Raw genomic sequence first — 13,716 nt, forward strand, 5'->3', positions numbered from 1 at the left:
GAAATAAACTTCTACAAAATAATTGATTACATCCTTCATGGAAAAGAGGAAATTAAAGTCATCCCGTAAGTCTGTGTTTAAAAAAAGGTTGAGAAGTGATGCATTTCTTTGAGTCAATGCAATTTACTTCGCAGGCCCACATGTGGAATCGCAGAAAAAGAAAGGGAAGAAATGGAATGGAAAAAAAGGGGTTTGGTTGCATAGATATTTAGAATGGAATCTTGTTTAGGAATTTCCTCCAATTTGTGGGATACGAGTGCCCCACCTAGTACATAAGCTGCATTCTTTAAGTATGAAACAGGGATAAAGAACAAGCCCACTTGTCAACATATGGATTGTGTAATGTATGCACCTGTGAGGATGCTCACAGGTTTGTGAAGCTGTCGATTTGTGAGTGGCTTAGTCAGTCATGTGATGTTCACAAGACTCAATAAAACCTCAGCCAGTTGAGTATAGAGGATCCACGACGAGGCATGCAGTTGTGAACCTAGTGGATGAACTGGTAATGTGTAGTGTGATTGTTAAATCTTTGTTAATAAACCAACTAGTTCTTAATAGCAAAGAACCCATGAAGCAAAAACATTACAGGCGACTAGATGTTTTGGGAGTTCAATGAATGGTTTAATTGGTGTATTTATAGGGCAGGAATTCAAACAAATTATACGGACCCAGAATATGCGGTCAGCGGTGCAGCAAAGGCGCTGGTCCTGAAGTAAGCTTCCCACAAAGGTCTCACAATCTCTGTGTTGAGAAGTTCGGGTTTTCTGAAATTTAGTTCAACAACAACAACAACTTTTATTTATATCACCATATCACCTTTAATGTAGTAAAATGTCCCAAGTCGCTTCGTGGGAGTGTTATGAGACAAAGAATTTGAAGCAAGGCCACAGAAGCAGATGACGAAAACCTCTTAAAGGAAAGAGAGGTAGAGATTGGTTTAGGGAGGAAATTCCAGAGCTCAGGGCTGAAGACACGGCCATCAATGGTTGAGCGATTAAAATCAAGAGTGCAGAATTAGAGGAGCACAGCTATCTCGTGGGGGGAGGGGGTGGGGAGGGGGGCGGTGGGTGAGGGGCTGTGGAGCTGAAGGAGAGACCATAAAGGGATTTAAAATCGAGGCATTGCTTAACTGGAAGCCAATGTAGGTCAGTGAGCACAGGGGCGATGGATGAGCGGTACTTGGTACGAGTTAGGACACGGGCAGCCGAGTTTTGCATGACCTCAAGTTTATGTAGGACAGAAGGTGGGAGGCCAGCCAGAAGTGCATTAGAATAGTCAAGTTTAGAGTTAACAAGGGCATGGAGGAGGGTGAGCTGAGGCAGGGGTGGAGACAGGAGATGTTAGAGGTGGAAATAGGCGGTCCTAGCTATGGCGTGGATATGTGGTTGATAGCTCATTTCCGGGTCAAATATGACACCAAGTGTGAAATATTCCAGGGGGTCAGTGGGCACGATCAGTGGCGGGTCTGGTGGGAAAGTGCTTTTTTTTGACAGCGGGTCGGGACCCGGCTGTCAACTGCCCCATGTGCCTTTACCAAATGTCGGGTCTGCCAGCGCTGAGTAGACCTGACACGCGGCGGCGGAGTAGGCAATTAAAATCATTAGTGGTTTGTTTATAACCACTGAACAATGCTTTTTTCCAGCTTTTTAAAATTGACAGGTCGCCCACCGGTTTCCCGCTGTGCCTAGACCTCACCTATGAAGTTGAGGAGGGAGGTCACTTGCCAATATCTCAGCAGATGTGCTGACAGCTTCAAATATCAGGTCAAATCACCCAGCTGATTCAAATATCTTTATTTAGCCTCTAGCTTCTCTAAACTGTATTTCCACTACAGATTCACCGTGATGCAAGTCTTTACACAAATCTCCATCCAGTCTGACCTCATTGACGGATCACTTCTGTCATCTCTACTTCACCTGCCATCTATTCCATCAGCATCGGTGCTATTGTGTTCCTAACATAGATGAGACTGTACACAGGGAGGTTAAAGTAACAGTGACCTCAGTCTTTATTAAGACACTCCAGAGTGAGGAACAGGCCATGGGGGCCGGCTTATATACAGTGCTCCCAAGGGATGTTGGGATCCCTTGGGACTTCAGGGGATGCGCTCCCTGGTGACGGAACATGGGAGTGCATGCTTTACAGATACACAGCATCACACCCCCGCTAAAGTCAAAGTGAAAACTATTTACAAGGTGAGGCGGTCGGGAGACTTTCTTTCTCTGGTGGACCGCCTCGGTACAAATGTCTGTTCTGGTGTTTTGGCTGTGCCCTCGCTTGTCTGGCATGTTGTTGGCCCTGCAGGGCTGCTGGAACAATCGGGCTGGCCCACTCGCTGTATTCCACGGGGGAGATGATGCCCTCGCATTGCAGCCTGTCCAGCTCGATTTCCACTCTCTCCCTCATCATGTGAGGTACCGCTCGCGCCTTGTGGTGAATGGGTCGTGCCTCTGGGACCAAGTGGATCCGCAACTTCGCCCAGGAAAAGTTTCCAATGCCTGGCTCAAAAAGGGAAGGAAATTTGTTAATAACCTGGGTACATGAGGCCTCATCGACATGTGATAGCGCTCGGATGTCATCCCAGTTCCAGCAAATTTTGCCCAGCCAGCTCCTTCCAAGCAGTGTGGGGCCATCGCTCGGGACAATCCAGAGTGGCATTCGTGCACCGTGCCCTTGTATGTGACCTTGATCATGGTGCTGCCTAGGATAGTGATGAGCTCTGTGGTGTACGTTCTCAGTTTCATGTGGATGGGGCTCGGGCTGGTCTGAGTGCCTTGTTGCACCACAGTCTCTCAAACATCTTTTTACTCATGATGGATTGGCTAGCGCCAGTGTCCAGTTCCATGGCTATGGGTAAGCCATTCAATTTTACATTTCGCATTATAGGTAGACATTTCGTCAAAAATGCGTGCACCCCGTGTACTTCAGTATCTGCCTCCTCTCTGAGGCTCTAAATTGCTTTGATCCACCCTTGGACTGATCTTCCTCTGCCATGTGGTGGTTAGCAGGCTTTGCAGAGCTTGCAGCTCATCTGTATGCTCGTTGGAGGTGCCCCATTGTTCCACAGCTCTTGCAAACATACCTTTGAAGCGGCATGAATAGGCTGATTGCAAGCCTCCACAATGCCAACAAGGTGTGAATTGCCTTGCTTTCATCCATTGTTGCGGACTCTGAGTCATCTGGGTCACCTGAGGCATACTGGGAGTTGCAGACTCGTGGTTTCTGCCCTGTACATTTCTGCTCGCAAACACACTTTGTTAATTTATGAAGATTGCTAGCACTTGAGTGTTGAGAGATTTGTTTGGTGTTATCACTGGTGGACATAAATGCCTGTGCTATCGCAATGGCCTTACTGAGGGTCGGTGTCTCTAGAGTCTATCGTAGGATGATCTCGTGGCCAATGTCCAGCACAAAAAAGTCTCTGAGCATCTGCTCCAGGTAGCCATCATTCTCACATTGTCCTGCAAGTCGCCTTAGCTCAGTGACGTAGCTCGCCACTTCCTGACCTTCAGATCGCTGACACGTGTAGAACCGATATCTCGCCATCAGCACGCTCTCCCTCGGGTTAAGATGCTCCCGAACCAGTGGACACAGCTCCACATACGACTTATCTGTGGGTTTCACCGGAGCCAGAAGATTCTTCATGAGGCTGTAGGTCGGTGCCCCGCAGACCATGAGGAGGACCGCTCTCCTTTTTGCAGCGCTTCCTTCTCCGTCCAGCTGGTTGGCTATAAAGTACTGGTCTAGCCGTTCGACATAGGCTTCCCAGTCCTCACCCTCCGAGAACTTCTCCAGGATGCCCACAGTTTGCTGCATCTTTGCGTTGGATTTGTATACTCGTCGCTAGTTATTGTGTTTCTAACACAGGTGAGACTGCACACAGGGAGGTTAAAGTAACAGTGACCTCAGAGTGGTCTTTATTAAGACACTCCAGAGTGAGGAACAGGCCTTAGGGACTGGCTTATATACAGTGCTCCCAAGGGATGCTGGGATCTCTTGGGGCTTCAGGGGATGCGCTACCTGGTGACGAAATATGGGGGTGCATGCTTTACAGATATACAACAACCTTGGTCCTCAGAATCGGACTACGATGAGCCGCAACAGGAGCAGCAACAACACTAACCAATATTCTCCTCAATCACCTGATGTTGCACAGGACAGAAGGCACCCGAGCATATTGCTGCATGGGAGGATAGGGATGGCCTCATCATGGCCAGATTTCATTAACTTTATGCTGTACACCCATTTGGCTGCCACTTGATGTGCCAGGTTGGCACCACCCCACACTAACACCATAAAGCATCTCTACAATGACCAAGCCATTCCTTTTACACTCATCACCATTTTAAAGTTGGGGCACGCGGGAGGGTACCCTTATGTCTCACCATTCACTGCAACTCACTAAGCCACTTCCAAAGGTGCACACAAATCTGTCCAAGACCGGAACATTTTAAAAAATATGGGCTGGATTTTCCACTTCCTTGTACCTCTGGTCGTGCCCTGGAGGGGTGATAAAGATGGTTTTTAGGCATAACGGTGGGTGTCTAACTTTTACCACCCGGTCTGTAAATTCAGCTCAGTGTTTGCGGCGGCGCAAAAACTTCCCGCCCCACCCTCTAGTTTCACTGAGATCACGATGTCAATCGTCGTGCAACACTCCACTAGCACCCCGGATGCAAAATTAGGCCCTAACCCCCCATTATATGCCCACCCCAGGAAACGCATGAAAAAACAGGCGTGCCCACAGTCCAGTAGGCAGTATTTGCGGCATATGTAATTTGACGGAGGAGGCTCCTACATCGCAGGCCACATTGACTGCAACGTTTGCGCACAGCACGCTGCGTGAAGCTCTGCCTTGAAGGTGGCAGTGTTATCTATCATTACATCTTCACTGAAAGAATTTAATGGGGGCATGGTAAGCAGTGTCAGGATACAACAAGGACTCTTGGCCATGTCGGGCCAAGGATGAGGAGAGGCCGAAGGCATCTGGGGAAGAGGGCTTACCCCCCACGGGTTTACAGGCACCAATGCTCATATCTCAAACTCTCTGAGGAGCAGTGTGTGAGAAGGTTGTGTTTCCGAAAGAGATATGTCATCTCCAAAAGGCAGACCGATGTCTGGACTGCTCTCGAGACAGCCTTCAATACTGCCCTGAACAGGTATCCAAATTCATTGTGGTGTGCTGCATGTTGCACAACTTGGCCATCATGAGGGGCCAGGCATTGCCAATGGGGATTGCAGGCCCACCTAAGGAAGAGGAGGAGGATGACAAAGAGGAGCCTGGCGAGGCCTCCATTGGATAGTCACAGGATCCACGGAGAGGCAGCATGAAAAATGCTGCTAAATTATTTTGCACAACTACAAAGACATTCTCAACACAAATTATAAATTGAACATAAGCAAGTTATTTTCCTCTTTTGTTATGCGCACGTGATGTCAGTAGTGGCACACTTGCCTTGAGTCAGAAGGTTGTGGGTTCAAGTTTCATTCCAGGGAGTTGCAACATTGAAGGAGTGCTACATTGTCAGATGTGCTGTCTTTGAAATGAAATGTTAAATCAAGATCCCATCTACCCTCCTCAGGTGACATAAAAGATCCTATGACACTATTTTAAAGAGAGTAGGGGAGTTCTTGTAGTATCCTGGGCAACACTTATTCCTCTATCAACATAACTAAAGCAAACTATCTGGTCATGTTTCTAACATTGTAGCAGGGACTGTGTTATGTGCAAATTAGCTGTCATGTTTGTCCATATTATAACCGTGATTACACTTCAAAAGTACCTAATTGTCTATGAAGCACTTTGGGATGTCCTGAGGTTGTGAAAAATTGTTGTGTAAATGTTCAGTTCTTTATTTTCTTTTATTTCATCTCTTCTTCATTACTTTCCATTTCCTCCCTTCTCTTTCACTTTTAAAATAGAGCAGCAGTTGAGAATATTGATATTTATCCAAGTCCAAACTAAATAAAATGTTGATCTGTGTAAGTTTCCCCTTCTCCTTCATTTCAATCATTTCCCATGTTCCTATCCCCTTTATTACAATCTATATCTCCCTTCCTTCTCACAGGAAGAGTCCATTTTTGGTTGCCTTGGAGGCATGTGTGGTGCAGGAATGGAATTTGATTATAGCTGAAGCTGGGCAAGGCTCCATAAGGGAACTGTTTGTAATGCAAAAGGAAACATCATTAACTCAATTTACTTAGGCTTGCTGCCTACCTGGAAAATTGGTCGGACACTAATTATGGTGCCATTGTTGGCACTGGGTGTGCATTCAATGCACCTTAGTCCTTGACACCAATGTCGCTATCTATAGCAAATACAATTGAAATGATCTAAATCATTTGAATAGTCTTATTGCTTTTTAATTAATAAATTAAACAATTTATTTGAAACAATTTTAAAAATAAGAATGGCATGTTGAAAATAGCAACAACAAAAAGGAAAAAGAAGCCTGAGATCCTAATTTCAAAATCACCTTGGGTAGAGCAAATGTTTTGTCAATTATTTCTCGAACAAACTTCCTCCTAAGTTGAATGGGGCTGGAAGGTGGCCCATGACTGTAGTGTAGGGCTGCACTTCTCTCCAATGTTCTTTCTCCTCACAGCACCATTTCTGATACCAGCAACTCTGTATAGTAAAGGATGAAATTATATCCTATATTAATATTTATGTGTGTTTTTTTAAATTTGAGATGGGATTTACAATTGTTGAGGTACTATCTAGCAAATAATGACTTTTCATTATAGATGCTGTTTTTTTCAGATTTCCAGCAATCACAGTTTTTTTTTGTTAAATATTGGACATGTTTGGCATTACTTGTAAATATAAAGAAAATAATTTAAATTACCATTTTAAGCTATACCTTCTTGTCTAATTTGGATGCTTTATTTTCTTCAGGAACCCCCCTGCAGACCATTGGGCCCTAATTAGTGGATTGCCAACATATGTTGCAGAAACCAGTCTTGTAAGTGCTGCAATCCTAGAGCATGTACAATCATACGTTGCTATGCTTTGGCGCTATATAAATGCAAGTTGTTGTTACAATGCAAGTTTTCTACTATTAACATAATGTCAAATGAATTGGGATTAAGGGGAAAATATCTATATTTCCTGTGTTGTTTTCCCAGATATGCAACATTATGAATGCAGCTGCAGATGATTTCTTTAACTTTCAGGTAGGAAACTCTATCTTTATCAATATATTCATGCTTAGGCATATTAATAATAGACCTATCCAAAATTGAAGTACACAGATAAGTTCCTTAGATATATTGTATTAGCCACAAATACAATTTGTGTCTTTTAATCAAATTCTGTATCACATTTGCAGAAAGAGCCACTTGATAATAAAGGATGGACAATTAAGAATGTGCTGTCAATGCCAATAGTAAACAAGAAAGAGGAAATTGTTGGAGTTGCCACGTTTTATAACAGGAAGGATGGAAAGCCATTTGATGACATGGATGAAACTCTGATGGAAGTAAGGTTCAATGAGGTACCTTTTCGAATCCCAACCAATCTACAGAAAGCTACATATTGAGAGCTCTTTATCTTTTACAGGCCTTGACACAGTTTCTTGGGTGGTCTGTTTTGAACACTGATACATATGACAAAATGAACAAGCTAGAAAACAGGAAAGACATTGCCCAAGACATGGTGAACTATCATGTTAAATGCTCTAAAGAAGATATACAAGACATCCTGGTATGTTGGAACAATATTGAAGACCTATTTTTTTACAAATATTAGGTAATATTGAAATTACATTTCCTTCAATTTTATGATGTTGATAATGACACCTTGTCACTAAACTCATCAGAAAACCAGGGAATTCTTTGATAAAGAACCAAATGAATGTGATGAAGAAGAACTTTTCGAACTATTGGTGAGTAGAGTTGCAGCTAAGATTGTACAACTATTTTGTATTCCTGTTTTATTTAAGATGACAGACACATTTTTTTTTTGAATACATAAAACTACACTGAAAAAAATGGAGCTTTAAGAATAGTTGCAATGATTATTCAAAATAATGGGCTCCAGTGATTGTCTCTCTACATTTTTAAATAAATCTATTTTCTCCTATCCTCTTCTGAGAGCCTGCCTCCACCCCTTGCCACAGACATTCCCATAAAAGGATGAACAGGTAGGCAGCCTGCTCTCAGATTCCACCATTGCTGCTCTGAGGTTGCCACTTGTAGGTGTACAATAGAGCTGGCGGTGACCTGTCCCTCTGATTGGCCCCTCTCCCTTCCTTAGAGAAGTGCTTGAACATTACGTGATGTCCCCTCAGCACACAGGAGACTGCAGTCATCAACCTATGTTTCATGTAACTGCGATGCAGCATGTCAAGGCTTCCATATGTTTCTCTCTTTCCATCTATTTAGCTATACCTGCCTGCAATTCTGGGGGACCCCTGCCCTTTCGCTATAATTTTGGTAGTAAATCAACAGAAACCCTTCAGAAATGGTGTAAGTGGCCGTTTATGTCATTTCCCCAGGGTTTCCGCAGAAGTAATGGTGGGAGATCGGGACAAACCCTGCAGAAATTCCACCCCATAGTCTATTATTATTCATCCTTTTTATTTTATTTTATTTTTAAGGAACAAGAACTTCCAGATGCTGTAGAAGCAGAACTCTATGAATTTCACTTTTGTGATTTTGAGTGGTCTCCACTGGAACTTGTGAAATGTGGCATACAGATGTACTATGAACTTGGTGTGGTTGATAAGTTCCACATACCACAGGAGGTAAGTAATTTTATTTGCCTACTCTATATACCAAATAAACTTATGTCACATCTTTACAGTTATTTATCTGATAAAATAGGATGCAGCAATCTATTATTGTGAGATACAAAAATCATCCTGTTGAAAAATATCACCCCTAATATGTACATTATGGATTTTATTTTGAGTGCAAACAGCAAGTGCATTTTGTAAAAATATGCATCTTAGCAAATTATAATTATAACCATTTACTTCAGTAAGGATTACGCTATATACTAGTTGAAATACCATCAATTTATTTTTAATCTTTGTAATGTGAGAAGAAATGGTTAAATTTCGCTATTGACTGTTCTCCAGTTAATGGGTTGTAATTTGCGGCCCCTATGGCTACGTATGAGGTGCGCACGTGTCCGTAAGGGCCATGCAAGTTTCATATGAAAACCCGGAGCTTGCAATCTGTCAAGAATTCTCTTGACAGATCCAACACATCCCTGGGAAAAAGACATTCGTGGGTAGCGATTTGGGCTATTTGCCCAGCGAATGCCCATGTAATTCTTTTGCCTGGTAAAAGGCATAAGGCCTGCTTTTGCCAGTGTAAGAGTTTAAAAAACATAAAAATAAAATGTTAGCAATCAATTATACATTTAAAAACCCTGTGCAATTTTTAGCCCTGTTAAAGCATGTAAATTTATTTTTCACATTATTTTTGTTTTGATTAAATGCCATTTTAAATATGTAATTTTTTTTCATTTATTTGAAGTGTAGATGTATTTTTGGGGGTATTCCCATTCATGCTTATGGGGATTCCATACATACGGAATCCGCTTAAGCATGAATGGGAATCCCCATCTTTTATTGGTTGGGCCGACCCACGTGATCCCAAGGGCGCTTGCAGACCATGTGCACCCCTGAGATATATGAGCCTTTACCCACGGGTACCCGGAGAGGCCCAGGACCGTGAATTGCCGTACCTCCTAGGTCACCAAGCTCATGGGTATTTTATTTGCGGATTGGAGGCGTTTGCTGCGAGAAGCGTCCAACCACAGATTCAGGGCCAATGTCATTGGATGTTGTCTCCATGCCGAGGTTAGTTGGAGCACACTACAAATGCCTAGATTAATTATGTAGAAATGGCTTCAAAATAACTATAGTTTTCATATAATTCAGGTTGTGGTACTTCACTCTGCATACTTCATACACTTTTAATTTTTACGGCAATGAAATGTCATTTTTGCATTTCTGCAAAAGATTTCTGGTAAGTTCAAGTATGGGCCTGTATTTTCCTCTGTTATTCTCCGGCCCAAATCAGGTAAGAGATTGGGGGGAACAACAGGGAAAACCAGGCACTGAGGTCTACTGCTGCCCCCAAATCCCAAACTTGATTTCCCTCACTCCTCCCCAAGCTGGGACCGCTCTTGACAGTTCCTTTACTGACTACCACAGGCAAATCCTGGAAAATGCGTGGCCCAGATTCCCAGTTCATTTTCCTCCTGTCCACCCAGCTCATTACTGCTCCCTAGGACTGATTGCTGAAGGTGGTAGTAGACCTGGGTAGTGACCGTAATGGTCACAAATGTTAAAATTAGAGGGAAAGGGCCTAGCAGAGGAATCCTCTTTCTCTTCCTGACCCATTATGTGCTGAAGACCTCAATCTCAATGATAGATGTATGAGGGCTCCTTTAATATTTCCTTGCACCTCTTCTGGTGCTGCAGAAATGGCCCTGCCTCTGTCGCACCTTGATTTTCTTGGGAACTAGCGAGAACTGATTGGGAGCCCACCATGATGATATAATGGCCCCTAACTCAGGAAACTTGGCAGGGTTAGAGCACAGTTAGGCAGTAGACAGAAGTCTTGCTAAGACCCTGTAAGAAACAACTTGCATTTAAAGGGCACATTTCTTGCCCTCAGGCCGTCCCAAAGTGCTTCACAGCCAATGAAATTCTTTTGACTTGGAGTCACTGTTGTAATGTAGGGATGGATTAAAGGAAATCCAGCCTATACAATTCAATAGGAAATAGCTTGTAATTTTGGAAAAATGATCACAAGTTACGGAAAACAGCCAGCTGGTGTGAATTTGAATATCAACATATCTCAAAACTAATGCTTTATTAAGAATAAAGTAGTGACAAAACCTTTGCTATGCTGCAGGTATTGGTCCGTTTCATGTATTCTCTGAGTAAAGGGTACAGAAAAATCACCTATCACAACTGGCGCCATGGGTTCAATGTTGGACACACCATGTTCACGCTGCTAATGGTAAGTATTTGGCTTGCTGATTTTCCAGGTGAAATCAGTTTTTTTTAAAATCTATCTAACTTGAATTAAATCATTCAGTCTGTGAAATGCAAGCAAAAACATGGACCCCGATTATTGTCAGGGGCAGGTGTTCTGAGTCGCGGGTAGCAGGGTGAAGTTTCGGTCGGGACCGCATGCTGTGGAGCTCATAGAAACATAGAAAATAGGTGCAGGAGTAGGCCATTCAGCCCTTCTAGCCTGCACCGCCATTCAATGAGTTCATGGCTGAACATGAAACTTCAGTACCCCCTTCCTGCTTTCTCGCCATAACCCTTGATCCCCCGAGTAGTAAGGACTTCATCTAACTCCCTTTTGAATATATTTAGTGAATTGAATATATTTAGTGAATATATTCCCGCCATCTTTCTTTTTAAACCGGATCCCCTCCAGAATCCAACCTGATTGACAGGCTTGGCTCCCAGCCGGGTGGGGAGCACTCCACAGGAGAACAGAGCTGCTGTATTCGTGGAGCGTTGGAGGGCGGCGACAGTCCGATCAGCGACCCCGGGTGGAGGGGGTGTCGAATGCTTGATCCGGGAGGGGGGTCCGATTCCTGTCCTTGGAGTGGTGTGGTCCGATCCCCGACCCGATGTGGGGTCTTTGGATGGGGTGGTCCGATGAGGGTGGGGCTGTGATGCCAGGGAAAAAGTTAGCTTGGGAGGCTAGGGGGAAGCACTCCTGCTCCTCCTGGCCCATAAGAAGTTCTGTAAACATAGAAACATAGAAAATAGGTGCAGGAACAGGCTATTCGGCCCTTCGAGCCTGCACCACCATTCAATAGGATCATGGCTGATTATGAAACTTCAGTACCCCATTCCTGCTTTCTCTCCATACCCCTTGATCCGTTTAGCCATAAGGGCCACATCTAGCTCCCTTTTGAATATATCTAACGAACTGGCCTCAGCAACTTTCTGTGGTAGAGAATTCCACAGGTTCACAATTCTCTGAGTGAAGAAGTTTCTCCTCATCTCGGTCCTAAATGGCTTACCCCTTATCCTTAGATTGTGACCTCTGGTTCTGGACTTCCCCAACATCGGGAACATTCTTCCTGCATCTAACCTGTCCAGTCATGTCAGAATTTGATATGCTTCTATGAGATCCCCTCTCATTCTTCTTAATTCCAGTGAATATAAGTCTATTTGATCCAATCTTTCTTCATATGTCAGTCCTGCCATCCCGGGAATCAGTCTGATGAACCTTCGCTGCACTCCCTCAATAGCAAGAATGTCCTTCCTTAGGAGACCAAAACTATACACAATATTCAAGTTGTGGCCTCACCAAGGTATTGTACAACTGCAGTAAGACCTCCCTGCTCCTATACTCAATCCTCTCGCTATGAAGGCCAACATGCCATTTGACTTCTTCATGGCCTGCTGTACCTGCATGCCAACTTTCAATGAATGATGTACCATGACACCCAGGCCTCGTTGCACCTCCTCTTTTCCTAATCTGTCACCATTCAGATAATATTCTGCCACCTTGTTTTTGCTACCAAAGTGGATAACCTCACATTTATCTACATTATACTGCATCTGCCATGCATTTGCCCACTCACCTAACCTGTCCAAGTCACCCTGCAGCCCCCTAGCATCCTCCTCACAGCTCACACTGCCACCCAGCTTGGTGTCATCTGCAAAGTTGGAGATATTACATTCAATTCCTTCGTCCAAATCATGAATGTTTTTTGTAAATAGCTGGGGTCCCAGCATTTAACTTTTCCCTAAGCTGTCCTCGCCTCCCTTAAGCTTCCGGAAAGCCGGCTGGGGTTAAACCTCTCAAACAGGCTCCCAGCCACATTATAATATTTAAATGGCTAACCCACCTCCTAGAAGCAGATTGGGTGCCCGCCCCCATCCCGCCTCCGTTAAAGCCAGAAGTGGGCGAGTTGGAGGCAAGTTGAGTTCAGGTTTGAGATTTTAAAAATCATTGCAGTTGGTGATTTTCATAAAGTTTTCAGTAGCTTTCCAATCATCAGTGTTCCTATTTGTATATGGGCATTTCAGTATTCAGTTTATAGTCATTATTCATTGAAACCTCACATCATTATAATTTAGCATTCTAATTCAAACTCCAGTTCCCTGCCATTATTAAGTATTGTAAGTCGGCAATGTAATGGAGCATCATATTCTTATAAAACTTATTCATTGCATAATGTTGCACTGGTAACCCAACTAGCTCCCAATCTATGCAAGGTAATCTGGGAGAGGCACATCAACAATCAATTCATGAAATTCTCATGTGACTTCTAAATATTGATTTCAGAATAGTGCTGCCAATGTATGAGAACCTCATACCTTTTGACTGAGAATAAAATCACAAAAAATTGGGGAAAATTGGCAACAAAAGGGGCAGCAGGAAATAAATTATTTAAAGCAGTATGGGTTATCGATGAGATTCATGTGGCTGACTGCATAATGGAACTTTAAATTAGGCAGAAATCTATTTTGCCTGAATCTGAATTTCGGCACGGGTGGATTTCCTGGTTGGCTCTGGTGCTAGCAGTGTAAACTCCTATTTGAAGCAGATGGAATATTTGATTATTAAGAAGTGGATAGAAACATTCTAAATGCAATGTCTTGGTATGTAGGCATGTGTATGCACACTTAGTTATCCAATAGACAGCTCTTGCAGGAGGAATCATCGAAACGGTAAAGTAAGAATTTCTAGGCTATTACTGGACTAGTTTTGTTATTG

At 43.5% G+C, this 13,716-nt stretch overlaps 1 protein-coding gene across 1 annotated transcript in view; it reads left to right on the forward strand.

Moving 5' to 3' along the window:
- Positions 1 to 13,716, forward strand: part of pde6a (phosphodiesterase 6A, cGMP-specific, rod, alpha) — a 94,211-nt gene that overhangs the window by 15,143 nt on the left and 65,352 nt on the right. The window contains exons 6-13 of the mRNA XM_070877272.1: positions 1 to 65; positions 6,899 to 6,965; positions 7,129 to 7,176; positions 7,332 to 7,481; positions 7,562 to 7,705; positions 7,821 to 7,886; positions 8,601 to 8,747; positions 10,876 to 10,983. Of these exons, the coding sequence (XP_070733373.1) occupies positions 1 to 65; positions 6,899 to 6,965; positions 7,129 to 7,176; positions 7,332 to 7,481; positions 7,562 to 7,705; positions 7,821 to 7,886; positions 8,601 to 8,747; positions 10,876 to 10,983 (795 nt within the window). The remainder of the gene's footprint in view (positions 66 to 6,898; positions 6,966 to 7,128; positions 7,177 to 7,331; positions 7,482 to 7,561; positions 7,706 to 7,820; positions 7,887 to 8,600; positions 8,748 to 10,875; positions 10,984 to 13,716) is intronic.

Source organism: Pristiophorus japonicus, chromosome 4 (genome assembly GCF_044704955.1).
Source record: "Pristiophorus japonicus isolate sPriJap1 chromosome 4, sPriJap1.hap1, whole genome shotgun sequence".
NCBI lineage: Eukaryota > Metazoa > Chordata > Chondrichthyes > Pristiophoridae > Pristiophorus > Pristiophorus japonicus.